General features: G+C 37.4%; 1 protein-coding gene and 1 pseudogene across 3 annotated transcripts in view; one reads left to right on the top strand and one right to left on the bottom strand.

The window, feature by feature from the left end:
- INTS8 (integrator complex subunit 8) overlaps window positions 1-24,685 on the bottom strand; it is a 68,269-nt gene that overhangs the window by 9,059 nt on the left and 34,525 nt on the right. For 2 of the 3 annotated variants that reach the window (XM_069086603.1, XM_069086602.1), the window contains exons 14-22: window positions 23,413-23,523; window positions 20,562-20,763; window positions 14,838-14,959; window positions 12,069-12,253; window positions 11,575-11,608; window positions 4,556-4,612; window positions 4,417-4,478; window positions 3,021-3,139; window positions 1,757-1,860 (exon numbers count right to left, since the gene is read on the bottom strand). In XM_069086603.1, the coding sequence (XP_068942704.1) occupies window positions 1,757-1,860; window positions 3,021-3,139; window positions 4,417-4,478; window positions 4,556-4,612; window positions 11,575-11,608; window positions 12,069-12,253; window positions 14,838-14,959; window positions 20,562-20,763; window positions 23,413-23,523 (996 nt within the window). The remainder of the gene's footprint in view (window positions 1-1,756; window positions 1,861-3,020; window positions 3,140-4,416; window positions 4,479-4,555; window positions 4,613-11,574; window positions 11,609-12,068; window positions 12,254-14,837; window positions 14,960-20,561; window positions 20,764-23,412; window positions 23,524-24,685) is intronic. The other variant, XM_069086605.1, reaches the window with a different exon arrangement.
- LOC138160102 (peroxiredoxin-1-like) lies at window positions 12,414-13,727 on the top strand (annotated as a pseudogene).

Consider the following 24,685-nt stretch of genomic DNA (forward strand, 5'->3'; position numbering starts at 1 on the left):
GTAAATAGCATATTGGTCAAGAGGTATAAAAGTAGAAATAATAACCATATCATTGTAATATACTACAATCACTTGATAGAAAAAGGATAAGGAGTTTAGAAAACAAATCACAAGTCTGGCACAAAGATAATGGTGGTGAGGAACAGGGAAAGGGAAGGGTGGGGGAGATGAAAAAATTTTAATTCTCTGAACACCTGCTGGAGTTCTCTTTCCAAAAAGTAGAGCAACTAATACTTTCCTAACTAGGCTTGATTTTATCTTTCATTTTTTTTTTTTTTGGTTTTTTGGAGGGCAATTGGGGTTAAGTGATTTGCCCAAAGTCACATGGCTAGTAAGTGTGTCAAGTGTCTGAGGCCAGATTTGAACTCAGGTCCTTCTGACTGCAGGGCCAGTGCTCTATTCACTGCGCCACCTATAGCTGCCCTGATTTTATCTTTCAAAAGCTGGAAGAACCATCATGGGGAAAATCAAGTCCGGATCTGACAAGGAGACACTACTGACTGCTGAGGTGCAAAGAGAATCTGGGGAATGGTAGAAGGGGCTCTTCCATACTATCTATAACTGTGATAAAGAAGGGAAAGAAAGAAAGCTAGGAAGTTTGATCTGTAGCCTAGATGTAGGGAGAACAAATCTTAAAGGGTTCAGAGAAAGGAAAGATATGATCCCTTGGCCTAAAATTCTATGAAGGCAGTCAGCCAAAGATAAAAGAGAGGAACAGTATCACAAGGAAGAAAAGAATGGTTGTTTAAGGAGACAAACATGGATACATGAACTTATCAACTTGCAATATAACCAAAAACATGTACAAAAGATAGAAAACCAAGAAGCATAAATTCAAAAGTATTTAAAATGGACCTGTAAGGATAGTGTCAGAAGTGCTAGAGACTGAAATAAAGTGAGGATGTTGAAGAAAGCTCAGGATAAGAAAAAAAAGAGGTTTTCCCTTTATTTTTGCTTTACTAGGGGAAATAAAGAGGCTCCTTGGTGGATGAGAGAGTAACACTGAGTGGGAGACCGGGTAATCCTAACGGGAAACCATAAAGATGCAAAGTGATATTGCTTCTGTTGTCTCTGCCAAGAATAATGATCTTTTGACAGGTGAGGGCAGAACAAAAACAATTATTAAGGGGCTGATACCCAAGATAAGGAGGAGATAATGACAGCACATAGATGTCTTTGATGAAGTCAAGTCATGGATTCAAAAACAACAGACAGATGTGTTTCTTGAGCTTTTGTTTGGGTCAAGAGGGTGGTGCATTACTTCAATTAGAACTGGCTGCCTGCAGAAATGGTTCTCCCTCACTTGAGAACTTCAAGCAATATCTGGGTGAGCACTTGTTGAGAATGTTGTTGAAGGAATTCTTATTCAGGTATGGGTTGGAATAGAAGTAGCTGGTGACACCTTGGATAAAGCACTGGGCTTGGAGTCAGAAAGACCTGAGTTCAAAGATGGTCTCAGATGCTATCTCTATGATCCTGGCAAGTCACTTCATCTCTGCCGTGGTTTCCTTAACTCTAAAATAAAGACAATGATAGCACTTGCTTCCCAGGATTGTTGTGAGGACAAAGTAAGATAATATTTGTAAAGTGCTTAGCCTAATGCCTGACACATAGATAGCAGGCACTTTATAAATGCTTCCTCCCTTCCCCCAACTCAAGAATTCTTGTTAACACTAATTTTTATAAGCTTTTCCCACCTTCTATTTTTCAAGTGCTACTTGGCTGTTAATTAACATGATAATAAAGAATTAGTTACCTGGTCTGTGAAAACATCTGGTGGCACAGCTTTATTAAAGAAATCAGAACACACAGCTCCAGCTTGAAGGTAATAATGAAGAGCTGCTGAATACTGGTTTGTGGCTGAAGCGGTAAACATATAAAGAATTATAATCTCAGAATCTATTGAGCACAAAATTAGATACAACATAATGGGAAAGATTTATGATACTTATGCGCAAAGTAATTATAACTGACAAAACTAGCAAGCACGTTACACTAAAGCATCAAACAAATAGCAAAGGCAAGAGCAAAATAAATCTAACACAAATACTTGGAGGAAAAAACCTTAATAATGATTTTGATTTTATCATCTGTGAGCATAGCCATTGATAGCTTCTTTGCCCCTTAATTGGGAGGAAAATGGATCTGCCAAAGTTCCAGTTCATATTTCTTATCAAGCAATTAATTATCAGGAATTTTATGTTTATTTTAAGAAATTTTTTTCAAAGTTTCTCAGTAACAATACACATCCACCCAGAGCAACTTGGGAAATTTAACATATTTCTTTTGAATGTATATTAGGGCCCTGAAAAATATGGGGGGAAAACAGCTAAATATGGTTCCAAAATAATTAAGATGAAAATTTTAATTAGGTCTTTACAGTAATGGAAATACTAAACATTTTCAAGCCAAGATAAAATCAAGAAAAAGGGTAATTCAGAATCCTAATAATTTCTAAGGGCATAAATAATCAAGCAACTGACTGAATTTAATCCATTTAATAATAATTTAGCATTTGAAATTCATTATCTAAGACACTTCATCTTATTCTTCCAAAAGGTCTGGATCCAATTTTTAAAGAAAAAAGAGGATAACTGTTGCTATCAAATTAGTATCATTTGAACCAAAAGTTCTAGATGGAAAAAATTATGTAAATTATTAGCTTTTAATCTCTCTTCCCATTTACTTTGGGGGAAAAGTCACAATTATAGAAAATACACAGAACTTCGGGGCAGCTAGGTGGTGCAGTGAATAGAGCACAAGTATCCGGCCTCAGACACTTAAAACACACACACACACACACACACACACACACACACACACAGACACACACACACAAACTAGCCATGTGACCTTGGGCAAGTCACTTAACCCCAATTGCCCCTCAAAAAGCAAAAACAAAAAAAAAAAGAAAATACACAGAACTCAGGTTTCTTAATATACATAAAAAGTATTTTAATAAAATATGGACTTAATCTCAACGAAAAAACAAACACCTATAATAAGTAAGCACCACTTACCAAAATAAATATCTGCCTGAATAATTAACCAGGAATGATTGTTTGAATTTATAGTAAGTGCATAACGAACCAACTCTTTCACAGTAACCGCCACAGCTTCAAAGTCCACTGATTGAAGGCTAGAAAAAAAAAGATATCTGATATATATCACTACTTTTGAAAAAAATCTATCCCAAATAATAAGTATTCATGAAACATACACAGAAAAAAAGATAAATTATACTTATTTTTTTGAAAATGCAGAAATAATGATCTAGAATCACAATCATAACTGGGTAAGAATTTGAGATAAGCAAGTTTCTCACATTGGACTAAATTATCAAGTGTGGTTTCCCCTCCCCCCCCCCAAGATACAAGCAAAGTGAGGGTAAAATATACCAATCAGTCAACAAACAATCATATTATAAAACACTTAATCTCTCACCAAAAAGCCATATGAATTTAGTGAATTAAAATGAATCTAAATTTCTGCTTCAGTCTGATCAAATTAAGATGAATAGGAATGATATCAAATAGCTCTGCTAGTAAAAGAAAAAGGCATTATTTACCTAAAATGTGCATTCTCTACCACAATATGCCTTCAGAATAGCTAGAGATTTCCAGTGGTAATCACAGGAACCTGACTCCTTGAACTGGGTAGTAACTTACACTTACATAAACACTTCATATTCATCTCAGTACATTTCTCCACTGAATTTTGACTCTGTCACTTCAAGGTATGACACTAACTCTGGGTTCTCCAAGATTATGCCAATAAAACACAAGCTGGGATAGTTCTTAGAAACCTGGAAAAACAGAGTATGGGGCCCAATGACATTCCTTTGTTTTTTTGCATTTTGGAGGGGGGGAAAGTAGGGCAGCTGGGGTTAAGTGACATGCCCAAGGCCACACGGCTAGTTAAGCATGTGAGGTCAGATTTGACTCCTGACTCCAGAGCCAGTGCTCTGATTCACTGAGCCTCCTGGCTGCACCCCAATGACATTCTGTGTATTTGTCATGTAAGGGTCAAACTGGCTAAATCTGGAGAGGCTCATTACCAGAAGGTTATCCATACCAACTAATGAAGATGGTCTGCTAAGACACAGACGATGGCAATCTTCATTGGTTGAGGGGATATAAGCAATGATGAAAATTGCTCATTCCTGAGGAAAGAGACATAGACACTAAGTGTTACTTTACTCCAATTCTCATTTATGACTCATAATTTGTACTGAGAGAACACTCTACGTCCCTCAATGTGAAAACTATTCAGCTGATTAGAAAACAGTAAATGATTATTTTAGATACTTTGAAGACTGTCCCAGACTTTGATAAACCAATGTTTTATTATTTTATTAGCTCAGTTACTGAGTACGCTAATAATTTCATAAGTATGCAAAAATTTGATGTTTCTTACTTGGGAATGGAAGAAGGCCAAATAGAAATGTGCTCAGCTGTAATCTCATTCACAAAGTTCTCCTACAAATATATTAATAAATTAGTAATATATTTTATCAAAGTTTTTTAAAAGGGTAAATTATGTAATAAATACTAACCCGAACATTATGAAGTTTCACAAACAGAGATAATATTGTAGTCAAAACTAATGGTTCCTGTGAGAGAAAGAAACCAAAGAGAAAAAAGAAACTGTAAAAATTATACATTCTAATTTACCTTTACCCTCAGAACCACATTTCCCCCCCAAAACATTTATTCTTCTTATTTTTATTTATTCCTTTAAATATTTCCCAATTACATATAAAAATTTTTATCAGTTAAAAAAAAATTTTGAGTTCCAAATTCTCCCTCCCATCCTTAAAAAGACAAGTGATTTTATTTCAATTATACAAGTGAGAACATGCAAAAAATGCTTCCATATTAGCCATGTTGTAAGAGAAAATACAAACAAAATTTAAAAAAAAATAGGAAGCTTTAAAAAAAAGGTAAGCTTCGGGGCAGCTAGTTTGATATAGTTCCAAGTTGTTCTACAGAATGGTTGGACTAGTTCACAATTCCACCAATAGTGCATTAGTGTCCCAATTTTCCCACATCCTCTCCAACATTTTTATCATTTTCCTTTGGGTCATGTTAGCATCTGATAGGTATGAGATAGTTATCTCAGAGTTGTTTCAATTTGCATTTCTCTAATCAGAAGTGACTTGGAGTATTTTTTCATGTAACTATTGGTAGCCTTGATTTTTTTTCTTTTGAACATTACTTGCTCATATCCCTTGATGATCAATCGGGGAGTGATTCTTATTTGGTTTAGTTCTCTATATATTTAAGAAAAGAGGTCCTTATCAGAGAAATCTGATGTTAAAATGTTCTCCCAGTTTCCTGTTTTCCTCCACATTTTGTGCAAAAGCTTTGCAATTTCATGTAATCAAATTTATTTATTTTACTTCCCACAATCCCCTCTACCTCAGTGGTCATAAATGCTCCCATTAACAAAAGATATAACAGAGAGAGTTTTCCATGCTCCCCTAATTTATGATATCATCCTTTTATGTCTAAATCATTGATCTAGTTTGACCTTACTTTGGTATATGGTGTGAGAAGTTGGTCTATGCCAGGTTTCTGCTAAACTTTCCATTTTTCCCAGTAATTTTTGTCAAATGTTGCATTCTTACTCCCAAAGTTCAGATCTTTCAGTTTATCAAACACTAGATTACTATGGTCTTTCACTACTGTGTATGGTGTATCTAATCTTTTCCACTAAGTTACCACTCTATTTCTTAGCCACTATCAGACTGTTTCTATGATTACTGCTTGATAATACAGTTTGAAATCTGGAACTGCTAGACTGCTGTCCTTAACATTTTTTTCACCGATTCCCTTGATATTCTTGATCTTTTGTTCCTTCCAAATGAATTTTATTACTATTTTTCCTAGCTCTATAAAATGATTCTTTGGTGATTTGATTAGTATAACACTGAATAAGTAAATTAACTTACACAGAATTGTCGTTTTATTTGGCTTGACCTACCACCCATGAGCAATCGATATTTCTCCAATTATTCAGATTTGCCTTTCTGCAAAAAGTGTTTTGGAATTGTGATGATATAATCCCCAGGGTTGTCTTGCAAGTAAACTCTCAAGTATTCTATATTGTCTGAAGTTATTTTTTTAAATTAAATTTTATGTTTATATTCAGTTTACATCATTCATTTCCACAAGATTTTTGAGTTGTAAATTTTCTCCCCATCTTTCCCCTACCCACTATCCCAAAACAGTGATCCCACTGTATACCCCCTCCCCCAAGCTGCTCTCTCCTATATTCTCCCCCATCACCCCTCCTTGTTTCTGGTAGGTCAAAATCGATCTCCATACCCCAGTGCCTGTATAACTTATTTCCCAATTGCATGTAAAAAAAAAACATAATAATATGTTCTTTTAAACATTTGATTTTAAAACTTGGAATTCCAGATTCTTTCCCTTCCTCCCTCGTCAACCACCCTTACTGGGAAGATAAGCAATTCAATATAGGTTCTACATGTGGAGCTACGCAAAACATTTCCATAGTGGACAAACTTTGAAAGACTCTATTTCCCTCCATCCTATCCCACCCCCCACTTGTTCTATTCTCTACTTTGACCCTGTCCCTTTTCAAAAGTGTGTTTCTAACTACTCTTCCCCCCAATTTGCCCTCCCCTCCATCATCCCCCCTCTCATCCCCTTTCCCCCCTACTCTCCTGTAGGTTGAGATACCCTATTTAGTGTGTATGTCATTCCCTCCCTAAGCCAAATTCAATGAGAGTAAGGTTGAACCATTCCCTTTTGCCTTCTTGTTCTTCCCCTCCATTGTTAACAATTTTCCCCTGCTTCTTCTATATAATCTACCCCATTCTGTCTCTCCCCATCTCCTCTAATTATATTCCTCTCTTACCTCTCAATTTTACCTTTTAAGTATCTTTCTTTCCTATTGAATTGATTCTGTGCCCTCTATGTATACCTGTACACATATATACACACACTCACATATGCATTCATATATTCATATACCCTCCTATATACATATATATGTATACATTTGTGTGTGTATATGTATATGTGTGTATACACACACACACATATTTATATTCCCTTCAAATATCCTCATACTGAGAAAAGTTTTATAAGTTACAATTATCGTTTTTCAATGCAGGAATGTAAATAGTTCAACTCTGTTATGATTTCTTTTCCCTGTTTACCTTCTTATGCTTCTCTTCCTTCTTGTATCTAAATGTGAAATTTTCTATTCAACTCTGTTTTTTTCATCAAGAATGCTTCAAAGTCTTCTATTTCACTGAATGGCCCTATTTTCCCCTGAAGCATTATACTCAGTTTTGCTAGGTAGGTGATTCTTGGTTTTAATCCTAGCTCCTCTGACCTCTGGAATATCATATCCAAGCCCTTTGATCCCTTAGTGTAGAAGCTGTCAGATCCTGTGTCATCCTAACTGTGCTTCCACAATATTCAAATTGTTTCTTCTTGGCTTCTTGTGATATTTTCTCCTTGATCTGGGAACTCTGGAACCTGGCTATAATATTCCTAGGAGCTTTCTTTTTTGGGATCTTTTTCAGGAGGTGATTAGTGAATTTTTTTTAAAGCAATTGGGGTCAAGTAACTTGCTCAAGGGTTACATGGCCAGTTTTTTTGTGTGGGTGTTAAATATCTGAGGCCGGAACAGATCCTGGGTCTCCCGACTCTGGGGCCAGCGCTCTTACAATGCACCACCTAGCTGCCCCCATCAGTGAATTCTTTCAACCCTATTTTGCCCTCTGGTTCTAAAACAGCAGGGCAGTTTTCCTTGAGAATTTCTTGAAGGATGATTTCTAGGTTCTTTTTTTGATCATGGCTTTCAGGTGGTCAAATAATTTTTAAATGAATCTCTTCTGGATCTATTTTTCCAATGGTTTCTCCAATACTTTTTCATTTGTTTGGATCTGTTTAATAGTATCTTGATTTCTTATAAAGTCATTAGCTTCCATTTGCTCCAATCTAATTCTGACGGAATGATTCTCTTCAGTGAGCTTTTGAAATTCTTTTTCCATCCGGCAAATTAGGCTTTTTAAGGCATTCTTCTCCTCACTGGCTTTTTGGGCCTCTTTTGCCATTTGAGTTAGTCTGTTTTTTAAGGTATTATTTTCTTCAGTCAGGTTGTTCACTCTATTTTCATGATTTTCTTGCATCATTCTCATTTCTCTTCCCAATTTTTCCTACACTTCTTATTTGTTTTTTTTTTATCTTTATTAATTTGTTTACTTTTAGTTTACAAGATTCATTTCCACAATTCCTTGAGTTTCAAATTTTCTCTCCTCCCCTGCACCCCTCATGGCGGCATACAATCAAGTATAGTATCTGCAAATACTTTTATATTAGGCATTAGTCAGGTTATAAAGAAGGATTGTATCAGATGGAATGAACAAGGGGAAAGAGGAACCAAAACCAAACAAGAAAAAGAGCAGGTAGTTTGCTTCAATCTGGATTCAAACTCAGTTCTTTCTCTGGATGTAGACATCTCTCTCCATCATGAGACTTTTGGGGTTGACTCATAACCCTGAATTGCTGAGAAGAGTCCAGTCTATCAAAGTTGATTGTTACACATACGTTGCATCTGTAATTGTGTACAAATTTCTCCTGGCTCTACTCTTGTCACTCAGCATCAGTTTGTATAAGCCTCTCCAGGTAGATATGAAGTCCATCTGCTCCTCATTTCTTATTGCACTAATGTATTCCATTACATGCATATACCACAACTTGTTTAGCCATTCCCCAATTGGTGGGCACCCCCTTAATTTCCAATTCTTTGCCACCACAAAAAGAGCCGCTATAAATATTTTTGTACATATGGGTCTTCCTCCCACTTCTATGTTCTCTTTGGGATACAACCCTAGAAGGTATTGCTGGGTCAAAGGGTATGAAATTAGTTATAGCCCTTTGGGGCATAATTCCAAATTGCTCTCCAGAATGGTTGGATCAATTCCTCTACCAGCAATACATTAGTGTTCCAATTTTTCCACATCCTCTCCAGCATCTGTCATCTTATTTGGTTTTCAAAATCCTTCTTAAGCTCCTCTATGGCCTGTAATCAGTTCCATATTTTTCTTGGAAGCTTTTGGTGCAGAAATTCTGACTTCATTGTCTTCCTGCCATCCCATGCTTTAATAGTTTTTGTCCCCAAAATAGGAATCTAAGTTTTGACTGCCGTGCTTGCTTTGCTTCCTTTGCTTGCTCATGTTGCCACTCAACTACCTGACTTTTGAGCTTTTTGCCACAGTAGAACTCTGTTTCCAGAGAAGACAGCTTTGTCCCAAACTGCTGGGGTTTTCACAGCTGCCGGAGCTATTGGTTGGGTGTCCTCTCTGAAGCCTCACAGGCTCTGGCACCTGGTCATACACCCCAGGATATCCACCCAAGACAGTGATCCAGATCCAAGCAGGTTGAAGCAAGAGCAATTACCCCTCAGAATGGTTCCTTGGTCCCCCTACTATCTGCAGGTCAGGAGCTCTGAAGCACCCATGTGGCTTGCAGCTGCAGGGCTGCTGCACCTCAGGTGCTTCACCCTCTGGGGGCAGAGGCTGGACCACACTCTAGGTCCCCCTGTTCCCCAAGTCCACAATGACCTTTTACTTTGCCTTTGGCATTTATGAGTTGATAATTCTGGAAACTGCCACAGCTGCTGGTGATTTCTTCCCCTCCAGCTGTGGCTGATTTGGGGCTGCCCTGAGGCTAAAACCATGGGCTCACCAGGCACTGGGCTCTGCTCCAGGCACTCTGTGATGGACCCTTCCTGCCAGGCTGCCTTCAGCAGGATATTTTGTTTCTCTTTATCACTTTGTGGGTTCTGTAGGTCTATAGTTTGTTTAGAGTCATATTTTATAGGTATTTAAGGTGGTTATGGGGAGAGCTCATGGCGTTTTCCTGCTTCTATGCTGCCATCTTGGCTCCGCCCCCATGAAGTTATTTTTAATGGAATTTCTCTATCTCTTCCTGCTAGGTTTTAACAAATTTTCTAACAGGATTTTACCCTTAGAGAAGGTAAGAACAAGACTTTTAACTTAAAGTACTTCATCTGATAGGATACTTAACAGTAACTGGTTTTTATTTCTTTCAGAGGATGAGAGTTATCGCCTTCACTTTCTGCCACCTTAAGCCCAGGGTACATGATTCATGTCAAAGTTGCATTATGTAGGTATACCATGCTCTCTCTTTGGCCTGAGCTTCCCTCGTTGCTTGGGTTATCCATTTAGCTTGCAAAGCAACTTCTTTTCAAGCCTATGTGCCTAGTCTTCAAGGTTTTTCTGATCCTTTAAAATGAATTTATAAAACAAAAAGGAATAGTAGGGTTTGTCCAATAGGTGAATACATTGTATATGACAATTTAAGAAAAAAAGTCTTTATGAAATTACCAATCTTTAAGAGGTATTCCTCAAAAAATAAATTGTCAAAAGATGTAACAGGTAGTTTTCAACATTAAAACTATTAACCATCCTATGAAAAAAATGTTCCAAATCACTAATAATTAGAAAAATACAAATCAAAGCAGTTTTGTTCTACCTCTACACCTATCAACTTGAGAAAGATGATAGAAGAGGAAAGTAATGAAATGTTGGAAGGGCTGTGGGAAAACAGGTACAGTACTAACAATGTACAGGTGGTGAAGCTATGAATTGATCCAGTCATTCCAGAAAGTCACTTGAAACAATGTTCATAAAATTGTCAAACTATACTTGCTTTTTCAGTCAAGGATACCATTACTAGGTCTGTGCCCCAAAGAAATCATGGAAAGAGGACAAGGATCTATATGTACAAAAGTATTTATGGCAGCTCTTTTTGTGTTATCCCAAAATTGGAAGATAAGGGGCTATCCTCTTCTTGGGGAATAGTCAAAAATTATGGGAGAAATGGAAAATTTCAGAGAAAACTGGGAAAACCTTTATTCACTGTTGCAGATTCAAGAAAGTAGAATTGGAACAATTTACACAGTAACATTATAGAGAAAAATAACTTTGAAAGACTGATCAGAAAGACTCTGATCAATGCGATGATAAACTACAAGTCCAAGAGAATGACAATGAAAAAACCTTTACCTCCAAACAGAGAATATAAAACTTATATTTCACAAAGACAGACATATTTTTGGACATGGCTAAGGCAGGATTTTGCTGGATTATGTAGCTATGTACTGATGGACTGGGGTGGGTCCAAAATTTTTTTTAAATTAAATTTGCTCCATGGAGGCAGGAGTTCTGATGGGAGGGAAAATTAATAAAAATACACACTATTTGAAAAATGAAAATAACTTTTCTTTTTAACTATGAGAGAAAACATTCATTCACATACCCTTTCCTCATGGATATTCTCCAGTTACAAAATCTTCAGTATTGTTATTAAGATAAAATCACAGTTAACAGTATCAATTTAGATCACACTACCTTTAAGCTTTATGATTTGAAATTATAGAAACTAACTCAACACTGATCCCAGAGTTCTCTGAAAATCTTCTCTATGTTTAGAACATTGAAAAGTATTTTGGTTCAATTTTACACTAAAATAGCACGAGCAATACGGTCAATTTTCTTGTCAAACTTACCCGTAGCTTTTTGATAAAAGAGAGCAGCTCATTCCTATATAACAAAAAGTTTTCAACATGTTATTCAATATCAGATATTCAGATAAAAAATCATGAATTTTTTTTTTAATAAAGCTTGTTTGTAAAGTAGAATGTTAAGATTTAGGACACATTCCAACTTTCCAATTGCACCCAGATAAAAGCAATAGTTGTTACTATATTATTTCCTCTAAAATCCTCAGTACTGAATAACTTGTAGTATTCTTCATTTTGAATTTTGCTAGATTATATTTATCAGTTAGTATTCAACATTCTAAAATGATCAACACCAATACAAGTTGTCCTTTGCAGCTCCCCATCTCCCTGTGATCAGAAAAGATCAACATCTTCCTATATTCTATTTTACACAGAAGTAATGACCATGATGTTCTTAAGGATGGGTGTGTTTTAATGTGGTAGGTTTTGAAAATGACTCAAACACATACATTTAAAGAATACAATTAGCAGAAACTTACCTGTACATAATACCCAATGTCGATTCTCTCTGCTTTATTAAACTAATTCTCCCGTCGCTGCCTCGCTTATGCTGACTGGATATACTACAGATCTGAACAACCACTTCCCAAAGATCTTTAGCTGTCTGAGTACTTTCTTTAGGGCCTGGGAGTTCTTTGCATGTAGCCGCCAAAAGCTGTCCCATCTATAACATGAAAAAAAAAAAACATGCACACAAAGGAGAATGTCATTTTGTCACACTTCTCTCTTCAGAGTGTACCTGAATAAAAATAGGTAACACACATGCTTGTTTAAGGTCCAAAGTTTATTTCATGTTGTGATATTAAAAGTGGACCACTGGTTCTCCAGATTGTCCTCACGTGTTCACCTTCCTCCAAGCTAGTCTGGGGAGCTCTGCTGTTGCTGTCAACATGTCTGCTGGAAATGCCAAGATTGGTTACCCAGCCCCCAATTTCAAAGCTACCGCTGTTATGCCTGATCGGCAGTTCATCATCAAAAACATCAGCCTTTCCGACTAAAAAGGAAATACGCTGTGTTGTTCTTCTACCCCTTGGACTTCACCTTCGTGTGTCCTAAGGAGAGTATTATTTTCAGTGATTGAGCTGGAGAATTTAAGAAAATCAACTGCCAAGTGATTGGTGCTTCAGTGGATTCATACTTCTGTCACCTTGCATGGGTCAATACGGTCAAGAAGAATGGTGGACTGGGAGCTGTGAACATCCCATTATTGTCGGACCCCAAACACACCACTGCTCGAGATTATGGGATCTTAAAGGCAGATGAGGGAATTTCATTCAGGAGTCTCTTCATCACTGATGAGAAGGGGATTCTTCACCAAATCACCATCAATGACCTTCCTGTGGGCCGCTCTGTAGATGAAACTCTTCAGCTTGTCCAGGCCTTCCAGTTCACAGATAAGCAAGGTGAAGTGTGCCCTGCTGGCTGGAAACCGGAGAGTGAGACCATCATGCCTGATGTTCAGGGGAGTAAGGAATACTTCTCCAAGCAGCAGTGAGCTGCTCTCCGCAGCCACAGATGGTCCTCTTCCTCCTCTCCCCTCCCTCCTCCCTGCATGGGGCCTGCAGATTTGCTAGCTACTGTCTGCAGGACAAAAGTGCTTGATCTTCCCCAGCCTTTCAACTGGAAGGTCTTTGTAGCAGGAGCCCAGGCAGTGTGGAGTAGCTGGGCATGCCCTCTGCTCGTGGAGCCTGATTCATCCAGATCATTCCTCCCTCCCTCAGGGCAGCAGCCGGCCGGCTAAGCCTGCCAGCTCTCTTTCTCACTCTTAATGACCAAGTGCTGTGTTAACAATGTTTGTACCATAGTCACCTCTTTGGGCTCAAGCCCATCTCGTGTTTTGTAGCTCTATTAAACTTGTCCTAAGAAAAAAAAAAAGTGGACCACTGACTACTCTGCATCTCTAAGGTTGGGGGTAAAGTTGGAATCAGGATTTCTCAACAATTCTACACTCATACGAAATATAAATCATGTGTGTGGGTCAGAAATATACTTTACATTTCTATAGTTCTTTACAAATTACAAAGCACTCTATGAGCAGGAAATTCCCATAGACCCAATATGGCAAAGGAATGAGAATGAAGGGCATCCAAATTGTTCTAGGAACTTTTGATGTTTCAGATCCTAAGAGATTCCTCTCCCACAACAGGGTAATAGAGGTAGGTAATATAACTTGGTCTGAATCAGCGATGCTGAAGCCCATTAACTCAAACAAATTTTCTGCACACAGGAGTTAGATACACTAAGTTTAAAAAAAAAAAAAAGACAAATACCCTCAGTTTAGAGTGTGGTTAAATTTTAAGGCTTCTCTACTCATATAAAATAATTTTTGAAACTCAAATATCACAAAACATGCATATAAATAACTTCTGTACTGCTGTTTCCTATCTACCATATTTACCCATATATTTAATAACTACAGCTATCTAAAATTACCCCTGAAACACCATCCCACTATGCTTTTACACGTGGGTTTGTGGGGACAGGGGCACCAGAAACAAAAGAAAGTCTCAATGTTTCCTTGTTAAAATCACAAGTTGGAAGACTCTTGATGGTCAGTCTATTTTACTAATGGCTCCTTTTTCCATCAAAAATGAACTTCTATTTGTTTCCTCTTTCCCATCGTTCATTCCATTTGATACAATCCTTCTTTATAACCTGACTAATGTCTAATGTGTAAGTATCTGCAGATCCTATACTTGATTGTATGTCGCCATGGGTGGGGGAGGGAGGAGAGAAAATTTGAAACCCAAGGAATTGTGGAACTGAATCTTGTAAACTAAAACTAAACAAACAAATTAATAAAGACCAAAAAATTGTTTTAAATGAACTTATACTCCTTTCCATTCAAACTCAACTCCTTGAAAAGCCCTTGTCCATCCACTACCACTTTCTCAGAACTGCAGGGTCCAGACCCTCAAGGATTCATGATACTATAGATTCCATCTCTCAGAAACTCTTTCAGACATACTTTCTACTTTGTCCATATATCCTTGCATCTTTCACTCCTAACTACTAAAACCCAACACGAGTGTAAAATTCCTAACAAGGTCTAAGAGCATGAAAAGTTATCTATATCCACTGCTGCCACTTCCTCAAAATCTCTTAAGATCTTCAATAACAATGATGAATTTAAATGTTTTTATAACAGCAAAAAGTGTTTAAAAAAAAAGTTTCCAAAGTATTACAGACCTAAAATAGGTGGTAGTGCCAACTTCCCCAGAATTCTTTCAAATGAATATTACCATTACCTTCACATATGGGTTACTTTGAAGCAGGAAGGCAGGAACTTGAAGAGTTAGGTATTCATTTTCTCTCCAATTTAACAAAAAGGCAACACACTCCTCTGCCACAACTTGTCGAAGAGGGATATCTAAAAGTAAAACCAAATAATGTTGGAATAATTAGTGCAACATTTTAGTTGAAGAAACAGAAAAATTTTTTAATTTTATTTTCTACATGTCTCCACTCCTCCCATTCATGGACTTACTACCATTGTTGTTGATATATTATTATCATTTTATTGTGTTGAGTTGAGTACCCAGTTCTGCAGTCCTGTTTGTCATTGTCTGGATCATGCCAGTTTAAACTCTATTATATTTCTGTCTTGGATTGATCTGGCTGTTTTGTGTGGTAACTTAGGTAAATGATACTGTCTCCTTGTTTCTTCAGTTTCAAATAGTATACAACCTTTATTAGGTATTAAAATTTCAGGATTATATAAAACAAAAAGAAATCACACAACATCCCCAAAATCAAGTGATAGAGATAAAAGGAGTTTTAGGCTATCTAAAAAGAGACTATATAACACGATTTAAGGTCTATTAAATAAATAATACTCATTATCAAATACCCAAAGGTTTAGAGTTGGAAGGAATCTTAAAAACCAACGTCCTAATTTTACAGATAAGGAAAGGGCAGCCCAGAGAAGCTGACAACCAAAAGACACAACGAAGTTAACTGGTAGAAAGCAGATTTGAAATCAAGTCTCTTGACAATAAATTTAGGTCTTTTTACTATTCTACATTGCCTTCCTTCAGAGAGAATACTTATTAAAAAGTAATCTTTAAATTTAGAAATTGCATTTCCATCCTTTCATGACAGAAGTGGAGAGGTAGGGTGTGCAAATATCGCATCAGACAAGGAAATGTTGATTTATTTTTGCAGAGCTCCAAATTTTATCCTTTTAAAAACCTTTGTTATAAGATAGGGCTTTCTAGGTAGTGGAAGGTGGAAGAACAAACAGCTGGATACATTTAGAAACACATCTGAGGTAAAAACAGAAGATCAGTTTTTAAAAATAATTTTACAAGTCAATGTGAAGATAGTTAATTTTTAAGTAGGACCTGTTTTATCATTACTACATTTACTGAATACTTAGTTAACACATTGCTATATAACACTATTAAGTCATAATTCATAACTAAGAAGGCAGTAGAATATGACTTTCTTATAATGGAAGTAAAATTAACAGTTAAATTTAGTTCTCCAAATCTTGAAAGGCCAATCCAACCATAATTATTTTGAAAACAATTAATATTTCATCCCTGACCCTTTGCTATTTCATAGCATTAAGCAGTAGAATATTAATGGCCTAACTGAAAGACTACACAGTTAAATGTATAGAGACAAAATCAACCAACAAACATTTATTAAGAACTTTCTGTGTGCTAAGGGTTAGGAATCCAAAGACAAAAAAATATTCCTTGTCCTCAAAGGGGAACAACTGAAGAAAAAGGTAGCTTTTTGTTTTAAATTTAAGAGGAAACATGGGGCAGCCAGGAGGTGCAGTGAGTAAGAGCGCCGGCCCCAGCGTCGGGAGACCTGGGATCGGTTCTGGCCTCAGATACTTGGCACCCACACAAAAATAACTGGCCGTGTAACCTTGAGCAAGTTACTTAACCCCAATTGCTTTAAAAAAAACTTACGAGGAAGCAAAGGCTCTTTAAGTACTTTTTTGGGGGGAGGAGGCAAGGCAATTGGGGTTAAGAGACTTGCTTAAGGTCACACAGGCAGGAAGTGTCAAGTGTCTGAGGTCACATTTGAACTCAGGTCCTTCTGACTCCAAGGTTGTTGCTCTATTCATCAGGCCCCTTTGCTGCCCCTCTTTAGCACTTCTGTAAAATTCAATGAAATACAGAGTTAGATTTAACTTCAAGGTTTATCACTACAGGACAAGATCATGTCTCTGCATATAGCTCAACCAGCAACAATGTTTTATCATTATTAAATCCTCTTTCTACTATTTAACTTCATTGTGTCTTTTGGTTGTCAGCTTCTCTGGGCTGCCCTTTCCTTATCCATAAAATTAGGAAGTTGGTTTTTAAGATTCCTTCCAACTCTCTAAACCTTTGGGTATTTGAGAATGAGTAACATTTAAGTTCCGACCCTGTTCAAACACTTTGAAAAATGCCAAGAGAATCAATCACAGGCATTTAATAAGATGCAGTGAGCCCTATGGAGACAAGAACAAAAATGGAAGTACCAGATAGAGTGCAAAAAACAACCACCACCATCAGCCTTGGTTCCTAGGCTCATGGAACTTATTATCTAGCTAAAGAGATTTGCACAACTGTATTTTTATACTATATATTTACATATTGTATATTTATACACACTATATTTATTTTGTAAAAATCCTGTATTAACATATATGTACAGGTTACGTCCCTCATCCCCCAAAAAAAGAAGGCGGTTCCTTTAAGACAAGGGGCATTTTGTTTGTATCTTTGCATGTTTCCCAAGAATCTGGCACATAGTTGGTGCTTAATAAATGCTTGTTGATAGGAGGATTCTGGGAAGATGTCAGAGTAGGTCAGAAAATTCTGAGCTCTCAAGATTTTCCCCCATAAAATAGTTAAAAGAGCACTTTAGGGCAAACAGTGTGTGGGTGGAGATAAATAAGAACAGGGGCATAACCAGGGTCCTCTCTGGACAATTTGATAAGATCAGAAGAAAAATTTTAAGAGGAGGTTTTTGTCTCAGTGAAGAGTAAACACCTCGAGGCTAGGCTCTGTTTTAACAGCAAGGGACTAGCCTCTTAAACAAGTGGCAATCCCTGGGCTTAGTTGATGCGAGGGGCTGTCTCCCTCCCCAAGTCACCAGAACTTTTACCCCCCCCCCCCCCCCCCCCCCCCCCCCCCCCTTGTGCTGTTTTCCTCGCCCCCCCCCGCCCCATAGTGAGGGGAGTTGGATGTCTGAACCCAGGAAGACAGAGGAAACCTCTGCTGACCAGGAATGCCAGACCCAGCTGTGCCGCTGACAACACGGGGTGTGTGTGTGGGTGGGGGGGGAGGGGCGAAGAAAACAGCACATGCCTGGTGAGTGCAGAAGCAGTGCGGCAAAAAGACCCTGGCTGTGGGCACTTACAGGAGGCTGGAGGCTTGACTTTGGTTTCAGGATAAAGGAAGAACTGAAGATCTGGGGCAAGGGCCACCATTTTCCACACCCCAAGACTAGAGGTGACTACAAATAATTAGGATATTAACACACAAAAAAAAATGTACAGGCAAAGGAGAAAGAATCCAGCTATAGAAACCTATTATGGGAAGAGAGATGACCAGGGTTCATCTTCAGAGGATAGTGAAGTAAAGAAACCCCCAAAGAGTAATGTCAAATGGTTACCTGACCAAGGTCTTCATAGAAGACTTCAAAAATCAAATGATAGAAATGGAGGAAAAACTAAAAAAGAAAACAAAAATAATCCAAGAAAAATAAGAAGGGTATGAAAGGAAATTTAATTTTAAAAAAAGGAGATTCAGAACCTTAAAGAAGAAAATGACACTTTGAAAATTAGAATTGGCAGAGTGAAGCCAGTGAAATTATAAGAGGCGAAGAAATGATTAAGCAAAATATGAATAAAAAAATAGAAGAGAAAGTGAAACATCTTATAACAAAAACAACAGATTTGGAGAATATCTCAAGAAGATAAAATTTAAAAATAATTGGACTAACTGAAAATTATGATCAAAAAAAGAATCTTGATGCAACACAAGAAATAAATCAAAGAAAATTGTCCTGAAGTATTAGAATAAGGAAGGAAAGTAGAAACAGAAAAAAATCCATCTATCACCACTTAAAAGAGATCCTATGAGGAAAACACATGGGAATATTATAGTCAAATTCTGAAGCCCCCAGGTCAAGGAATAAATATTAAAAGCATCAAGATTAAAGCAATTTAAATATGATGGTGCTACAATCAGAATTACACAAGACCTAGCAGCAGAGACATTAAAGGACCGTAGGTCTTGGAACACAATATACCAAAGAGCAAAAGAACTGGGACTCCAACCAAAAATATCATACCCTGCAAAGTTAAATATTATCCTGAATGAAAAAAAAAAATGGACATTTGATTAAACTCTCAGACTTCTAAGACTTTGTTAAAAAAAAACAACCCGAACTTAATGGAAGATTCAACATATAAGAACCAAGAGAAATGTAAGTTACATAACAAAAACTGAATATAAGGGACCCATAAGGACAGACTGTTTACCTTTTATATATGTAAGATGGACATCTAAGATTCTTATCAATAATTGGGTAGTTTATAAGAAAGATTGGAGTAAACCTGAGAACAATATGAATTTAAAAAGTAAAACCATTTAGGAATAGTTTAAAAGAGTAGTTATTTGAGGTACAAAAGGGAGAATTAATACAGAGGAATCAGATGGGGGAGGAGGGCTGGTAGTTCTGGTAACCTACTTTCATTGGGAAATGGGTTTAAGTGAGAACAATACATATATTCAGAAGAATATAATCTTCTAAATTCAGAAGAAATAAAATAGTAGGGGCACAGGGAGGGGGAAGAAGACAAGGGAGGAATCTTTAGAGGATTTTAGAATCTTTAGAAGATTTAGAGGAGAAATATTTAGAGAATAGGTAAACAGGGGTACAGAACGGTTTTTAGATTTATGGGAATGGGAAGATAGGGAGGGATCCTTGGAGGGGGCTAGGCAAGTCATAGTAGGACAAGGTAGTGGATAGAAGTAAAGTAGAGGAAGGCAGAGGGGATAGGAAACAAGAAATATAATCATACATAAAAAAACCCCCAAAGGTCAGGAACAGAATAGGTTTGGGAAAGTGTAAGTCTGTATATGTATATATCCTATAACTATAGAGAAACATATCTAAATTTTATTGTGGCCTTCTGGGGGGAGGGTTGGGAGAAGGGGAAAAAAAAGAATAAAGTAAAAAAGTGCACAGCAGAGAAAAAAAGAAAATTCACAAGGAAGCAAAGAAAAGATGGATAATTCTCAACATGAGTATTATTCATCACATAGGCTTTCTTGAAATGAAAATTTATCGTTACATATTTTGAATCCTCTCATGTTCTCCTATGCAGATGACATGCTTTTATTTCTTTCTAACTTTGTATTTAAGTTTATGATATGTTTTAGTTTCTTTTTTTTATTCGCTTTTTGTGTTCTGGCATTTGAGTCTAAAACAAAATTTTGGGGGAAGATAAATAAATACTTGTTGATCATAATGAAAAGTAGCATACAAGAGGCATAATAAAAAGTTCTATACATAGTTGGAGCTAGAGGGGAAAAAAAGAGACTTAGAGCTTTATTTGGGCTGAGACTTGAAGAACTGAGAAGAGTTTCAAGAGATGCTGCTGGGGGTTTGAGAAGGCAATCTAAGTACAGAAAAGGCATGAAAGTGAGACATCTTAGAATGAGTCCTAAATAATCAAGTATTCATATATTTCTTGATGATAGGGGAGGCTGAAATTATATTATACTCTCCCTATGAAAGAAAATATTTGATTGTTCATACAATTTATTTACTTTTCTAGATATATTCAATTTAATATGTGTTCTCATGAGGGAAATAATACTTTCATAGCTGGTATATTACAATTCCCACTTCCCACTATCACTATGAAAATAATAGCTACATTTATCTAGGTACTGAATAAACATATTTTTCTTAATTGGAGTTTTCTTAGACTTCAAATTATAAAACATTCATACCAGGAAGCCTCATTTCCAGATATCCACGGACCCTGCTGATGAGGTCAGAAGGCGGACGCTCCCCTGACTGCCCTGGTCCAGCTTCATGCGTGTGAATGTCCAAGAGCAACATCTCATTTAGCATCACTTGACGGAGCTTTGGGGAGAATTCTGTCACCAACTCCAAACAAGCTGCAAACAGCTGTTTAGCATGGACAAAGTCCTGTTCAAAAAAAACCATTTAAATAATGTCAGAATTATACACACACACACACTTCAATCATTATGTTTTTGCTTTGGTCAAGAATACATATATAACTTAGCACTACACCCAGAGATAACTGGCCGTGTAACCTTGAGCAAGTTACTTAACCCCGATTGCTTTAAAAAAAAAAATACACATACAGAAAAATACAAAGGCCACATACATATACACAAATATATACATACACAAATATATGAACACCTTTATGAAGAAATGAAAAATACAACGGGTCAACTTTTTTTCATGGCATCATTCTAAACACACAATGCTATATTAGTTACTGGGTTACCTGTGAACTCAAATTTTATGAGAAAAACAGTAATGCTTTCAACATGAACATGTTTCATAGTCTAAAACCTGCAAATGAATCAATACACAATCTCAATGATCAAAATACAAGTGTTATACAGTATAAAAATCTAAACAAAAGGCTTCTTGCATATGAATAGAAAGCAATAGTTATGACTTCAGATATTCTGAAGACTATTTATTATCATGCTATTATGAATCTGGATTGAGGGAATTATGAGTACTACCAATAGTCAAGTCAATAAACATTTATTAAGAATCTATTACGTGCCAGGAATTGTGCTAAGTGCTGGGGATACAAAGAAAGGTGGAAAAAAAGCCTCCCGCTCCCCCTCCCAGTTTAATAGAGTAGACAACAAGCAAATAAATATGTACAACTCAAGCTAAACAGAGGATAAATTATAAACATTCTCAAAAGGAAATCACCAAGATTAAGAAGGTCTAGGAGGGGCAGCTAGGTAGCACAGTAAATAGAGTACCGGCCCTGGAGTCAGGAGGACCTGAATTCAAATCCGGTCTCAGACACTCAACACAAAAACTAGCCATGTGACCTTGGGGAAGTCACTTAACCCCAACTGTCCTCCAAAAAGAAAAAAAAAGGTCTAGGAAATCCTCCTTGGAGAAGGTGGGACTTTAGCTAAGATTTAAAGGAAGCCAGGCGGTGAAGATGAGGAAAAAAGTTTCAGGTTCAGGGGACAGTCAGTGAAAATGCCTAGAGTTAGAAATAGCATCAAGTGAGAGAACACTAAGAAAATCAGTATCAGTGGATTTCAGATTTAAAGGGAATGAGGTATGGGAAGAATAGAAAAGTAGAAAGGGGACAGGTAATAAAGGGCTTTTAAAGCCAAAAAGGATTTTATATTCCATCCTAGAGGCAACAGATTTGAATGACTAGGCAGCGATATAATCTAATGTTTTAGAAAAATCAATATGACAGCTGAGTGGAAGATGGACTGGGGTGGAGAGAGAGATCTGAAGCAGGGAGACCAACCAGTAAGCCAATGCAATAGTCCAGGTGTCAGGTAAGGAGAACCTGCATCAGGCTCATAGCAGGGTCAGAGGAGAGAAGAAAGATGAAAGTAGACATGACAAGACTTGACAACTGACTAGATATAACAGATTGAGAAAAATAAGTAGCTGCAGATGACACCTAGGTTGCAAGACTTTGTGACTAGAAGGATTTGGAAGTAATAGGTAATTTAGGAAGAAAGTAAACCTATGTTTGATTTTGGACATGTTGAGTTTAAATGTCTATAGTTCAACAAGACATCTAAAATAAGTGGTTGGAGATTTGAGACTAGCGGTCAGGAAAGAGTTTAAGGCTGGAAAAGCAGATTTAAGAATCATCAGCATAGAAATAATTGAATCTGTGGGAGTCAATGAGATCGTTAAGGGAAACACAACAGAGAAATAGAAAACAGTCCTAAATAAAGGGGCATGACATGGACCAAGATCCAGCAAATGAGACTGAGAAGAACAAGGAAAGTGAAAGCAACCCAAAGGGGGAGGAGGCTTGGCAAGATAAGATGAAGAAGACAGCAAGGTGCTCTCCAGGATAGTATATGGAATTGAACTATTCACCAAGGAGTCTAGACAGGGAAGGGAGGAGTGTGTTGCCAGTTCAGGGGTCAAGGCCTGATGAAGAACTGAGTAACCTAATAAAAGGTTTTGTGGATAAGCATCAACATCAAGACAAAGTCACATGGCTTAATTACTTTCTTCTCTCTAGGTTTTCATGACATTATTCTCTTCATTCTCCTATCTACCTGGTCTTTCTTAAGTCTCCTTTGCTGGAAATTTGCTTAAGTCATGCCTACTAACTATGGACACTCTCCCCTTGCCCCTCTACACTAATTCCCTTGCTGATCTCATTGGTTCCCATGGATTCAATGATCATCTCTATGCTTATGATTCGTTTCCAGACCTAACTTCTCTCCTGACTTTCAATCTTGCATTTTCAACTACCTAGTAGACATACCAAACTGTAGACATCTTAATTAATTTGTTTACTGTAATTTCATTGGTATAAGCAATTCCCTGATAAGTAAAGTCAGGGAACACTGAGAGATTAAGTATCTTGTCCAGTGCCACAAAGGCAAAATGTGCTAGAGATAGGTCTTGAACCAAGATTGATTCTAAGGCTGGTTCTCTATCTGCTGCATCACAGAATCTCAAATAGTTTAGGAGACTTAAAATTACATGCTGTTTCTCTAGAAGTCAGTTTTTGACTCCTGGCCTTAGTACAAAAATCAATGACACATTCTATCAATAACATAATCAACATAGAGCTTTACTCACCTTAACAATACTGCAGTGTAAGCCCTTTGCCATAAGAATGTAAACCAAATCTCTTGTTAAACCATCTTTAATTCCCAGAATAACACTACTGTAAACACCTGGCACTTCCCACTAGAAGAAAAAGACACTATTAAATTATAAATAAAAATTATAATTTATGTCAATTAGTAAAAAGATAATTTTTTTTTGGAGGGCAATTGGGGTTAAGTAACTTGCCCAAGTGTGATAGTAATGGCAATTAAAGATTCCCCTGTATTGGCTTGGTTTTCAAATTGATTGTGTTAAAACCCAGAGTTTGTTAATCCCACCTGTGGGATGGGCTTGTTGATGTGAAAGGAAAGTCCTGAACTGGGAGGAGCTGGTGATGTAAATTTGGAGACACTAGAGAGAGGCGGAAGATCTTTTTGGAAGCAGCACCTCGTGGAGAGATAGAGACTAAGAGAATTGCTGGTGGCCGCTTTGAATTGCCCTGGACTTTTGAGACCTGCCCCCTGAGCTGCCAAGGACTGAGGAGACATGGCTGTTTTGCTGGTACTTTGTCTGTCTGTTTTGATGTTATTTTGCCAGATTTGTCCACTGGTGAAAGACTGTCCTGTTGAAGAAGTCCTGGAACCTGGCATTTGGTTAAGAACCCCTGAGACTGTCCTGCAGACAGAGAGTGAATACTGTCCACTGATGAGGGACAGTACTGTTGTTGCAGGGGTCTGGAGACTGTCCTGCAGACAGAGTGAATACTGTCCACTGGTGAGGGACAGTGCTGTTGTTGCAGGGGTCTGGGAACCTTTCTGTTGGTTCGGAAGCCCTGAAGAAGGATTTTCTTGTTGGATGTTTACAGAAATCCTGGGAGAGGGCTTTGCTAATGTGTTCAGGGGTTCTAGGACTGTTCTACAGACAGAGGATAAATTCATGAAGGGACTGGCAATGTATCTTATGGCCTTGCTAAGCCTTGTCTCCCCAGGAACTAAGATTGCTGAGAACTTGCCTCCTGTCAAGGTGAAGAAAAGACCTCCATTTGGGTATTAAGTGCTGTGTTTAAACTTGATGTAACTCTGGGGTAGATTCAATTGTGATCCAGGGGTGGGGAACTTTTGACCTTATTGTGCTCTGTGATTGACAAATGAAGGTACTTTACCTATGTTTGGAAACTAATCTCCATTTGAGAAGAGGGGTTTTGTGGTGGACCAAATGAAGGTATAGCCTAGGGGTGGAGTAGTATTTAGAACAGGGACTTTGTAATTGATTGAATGATTGGAAAGTCCTGGGGTGGGGTAGT

Source organism: Petaurus breviceps, unplaced genomic scaffold (assembly GCF_028583685.1).
Source record: "Petaurus breviceps papuanus isolate PSGF00001 unplaced genomic scaffold, PetGlider_PUasm1.0 179, whole genome shotgun sequence".
Classification (NCBI taxonomy): domain Eukaryota; kingdom Metazoa; phylum Chordata; class Mammalia; order Diprotodontia; family Petauridae; genus Petaurus; species Petaurus breviceps.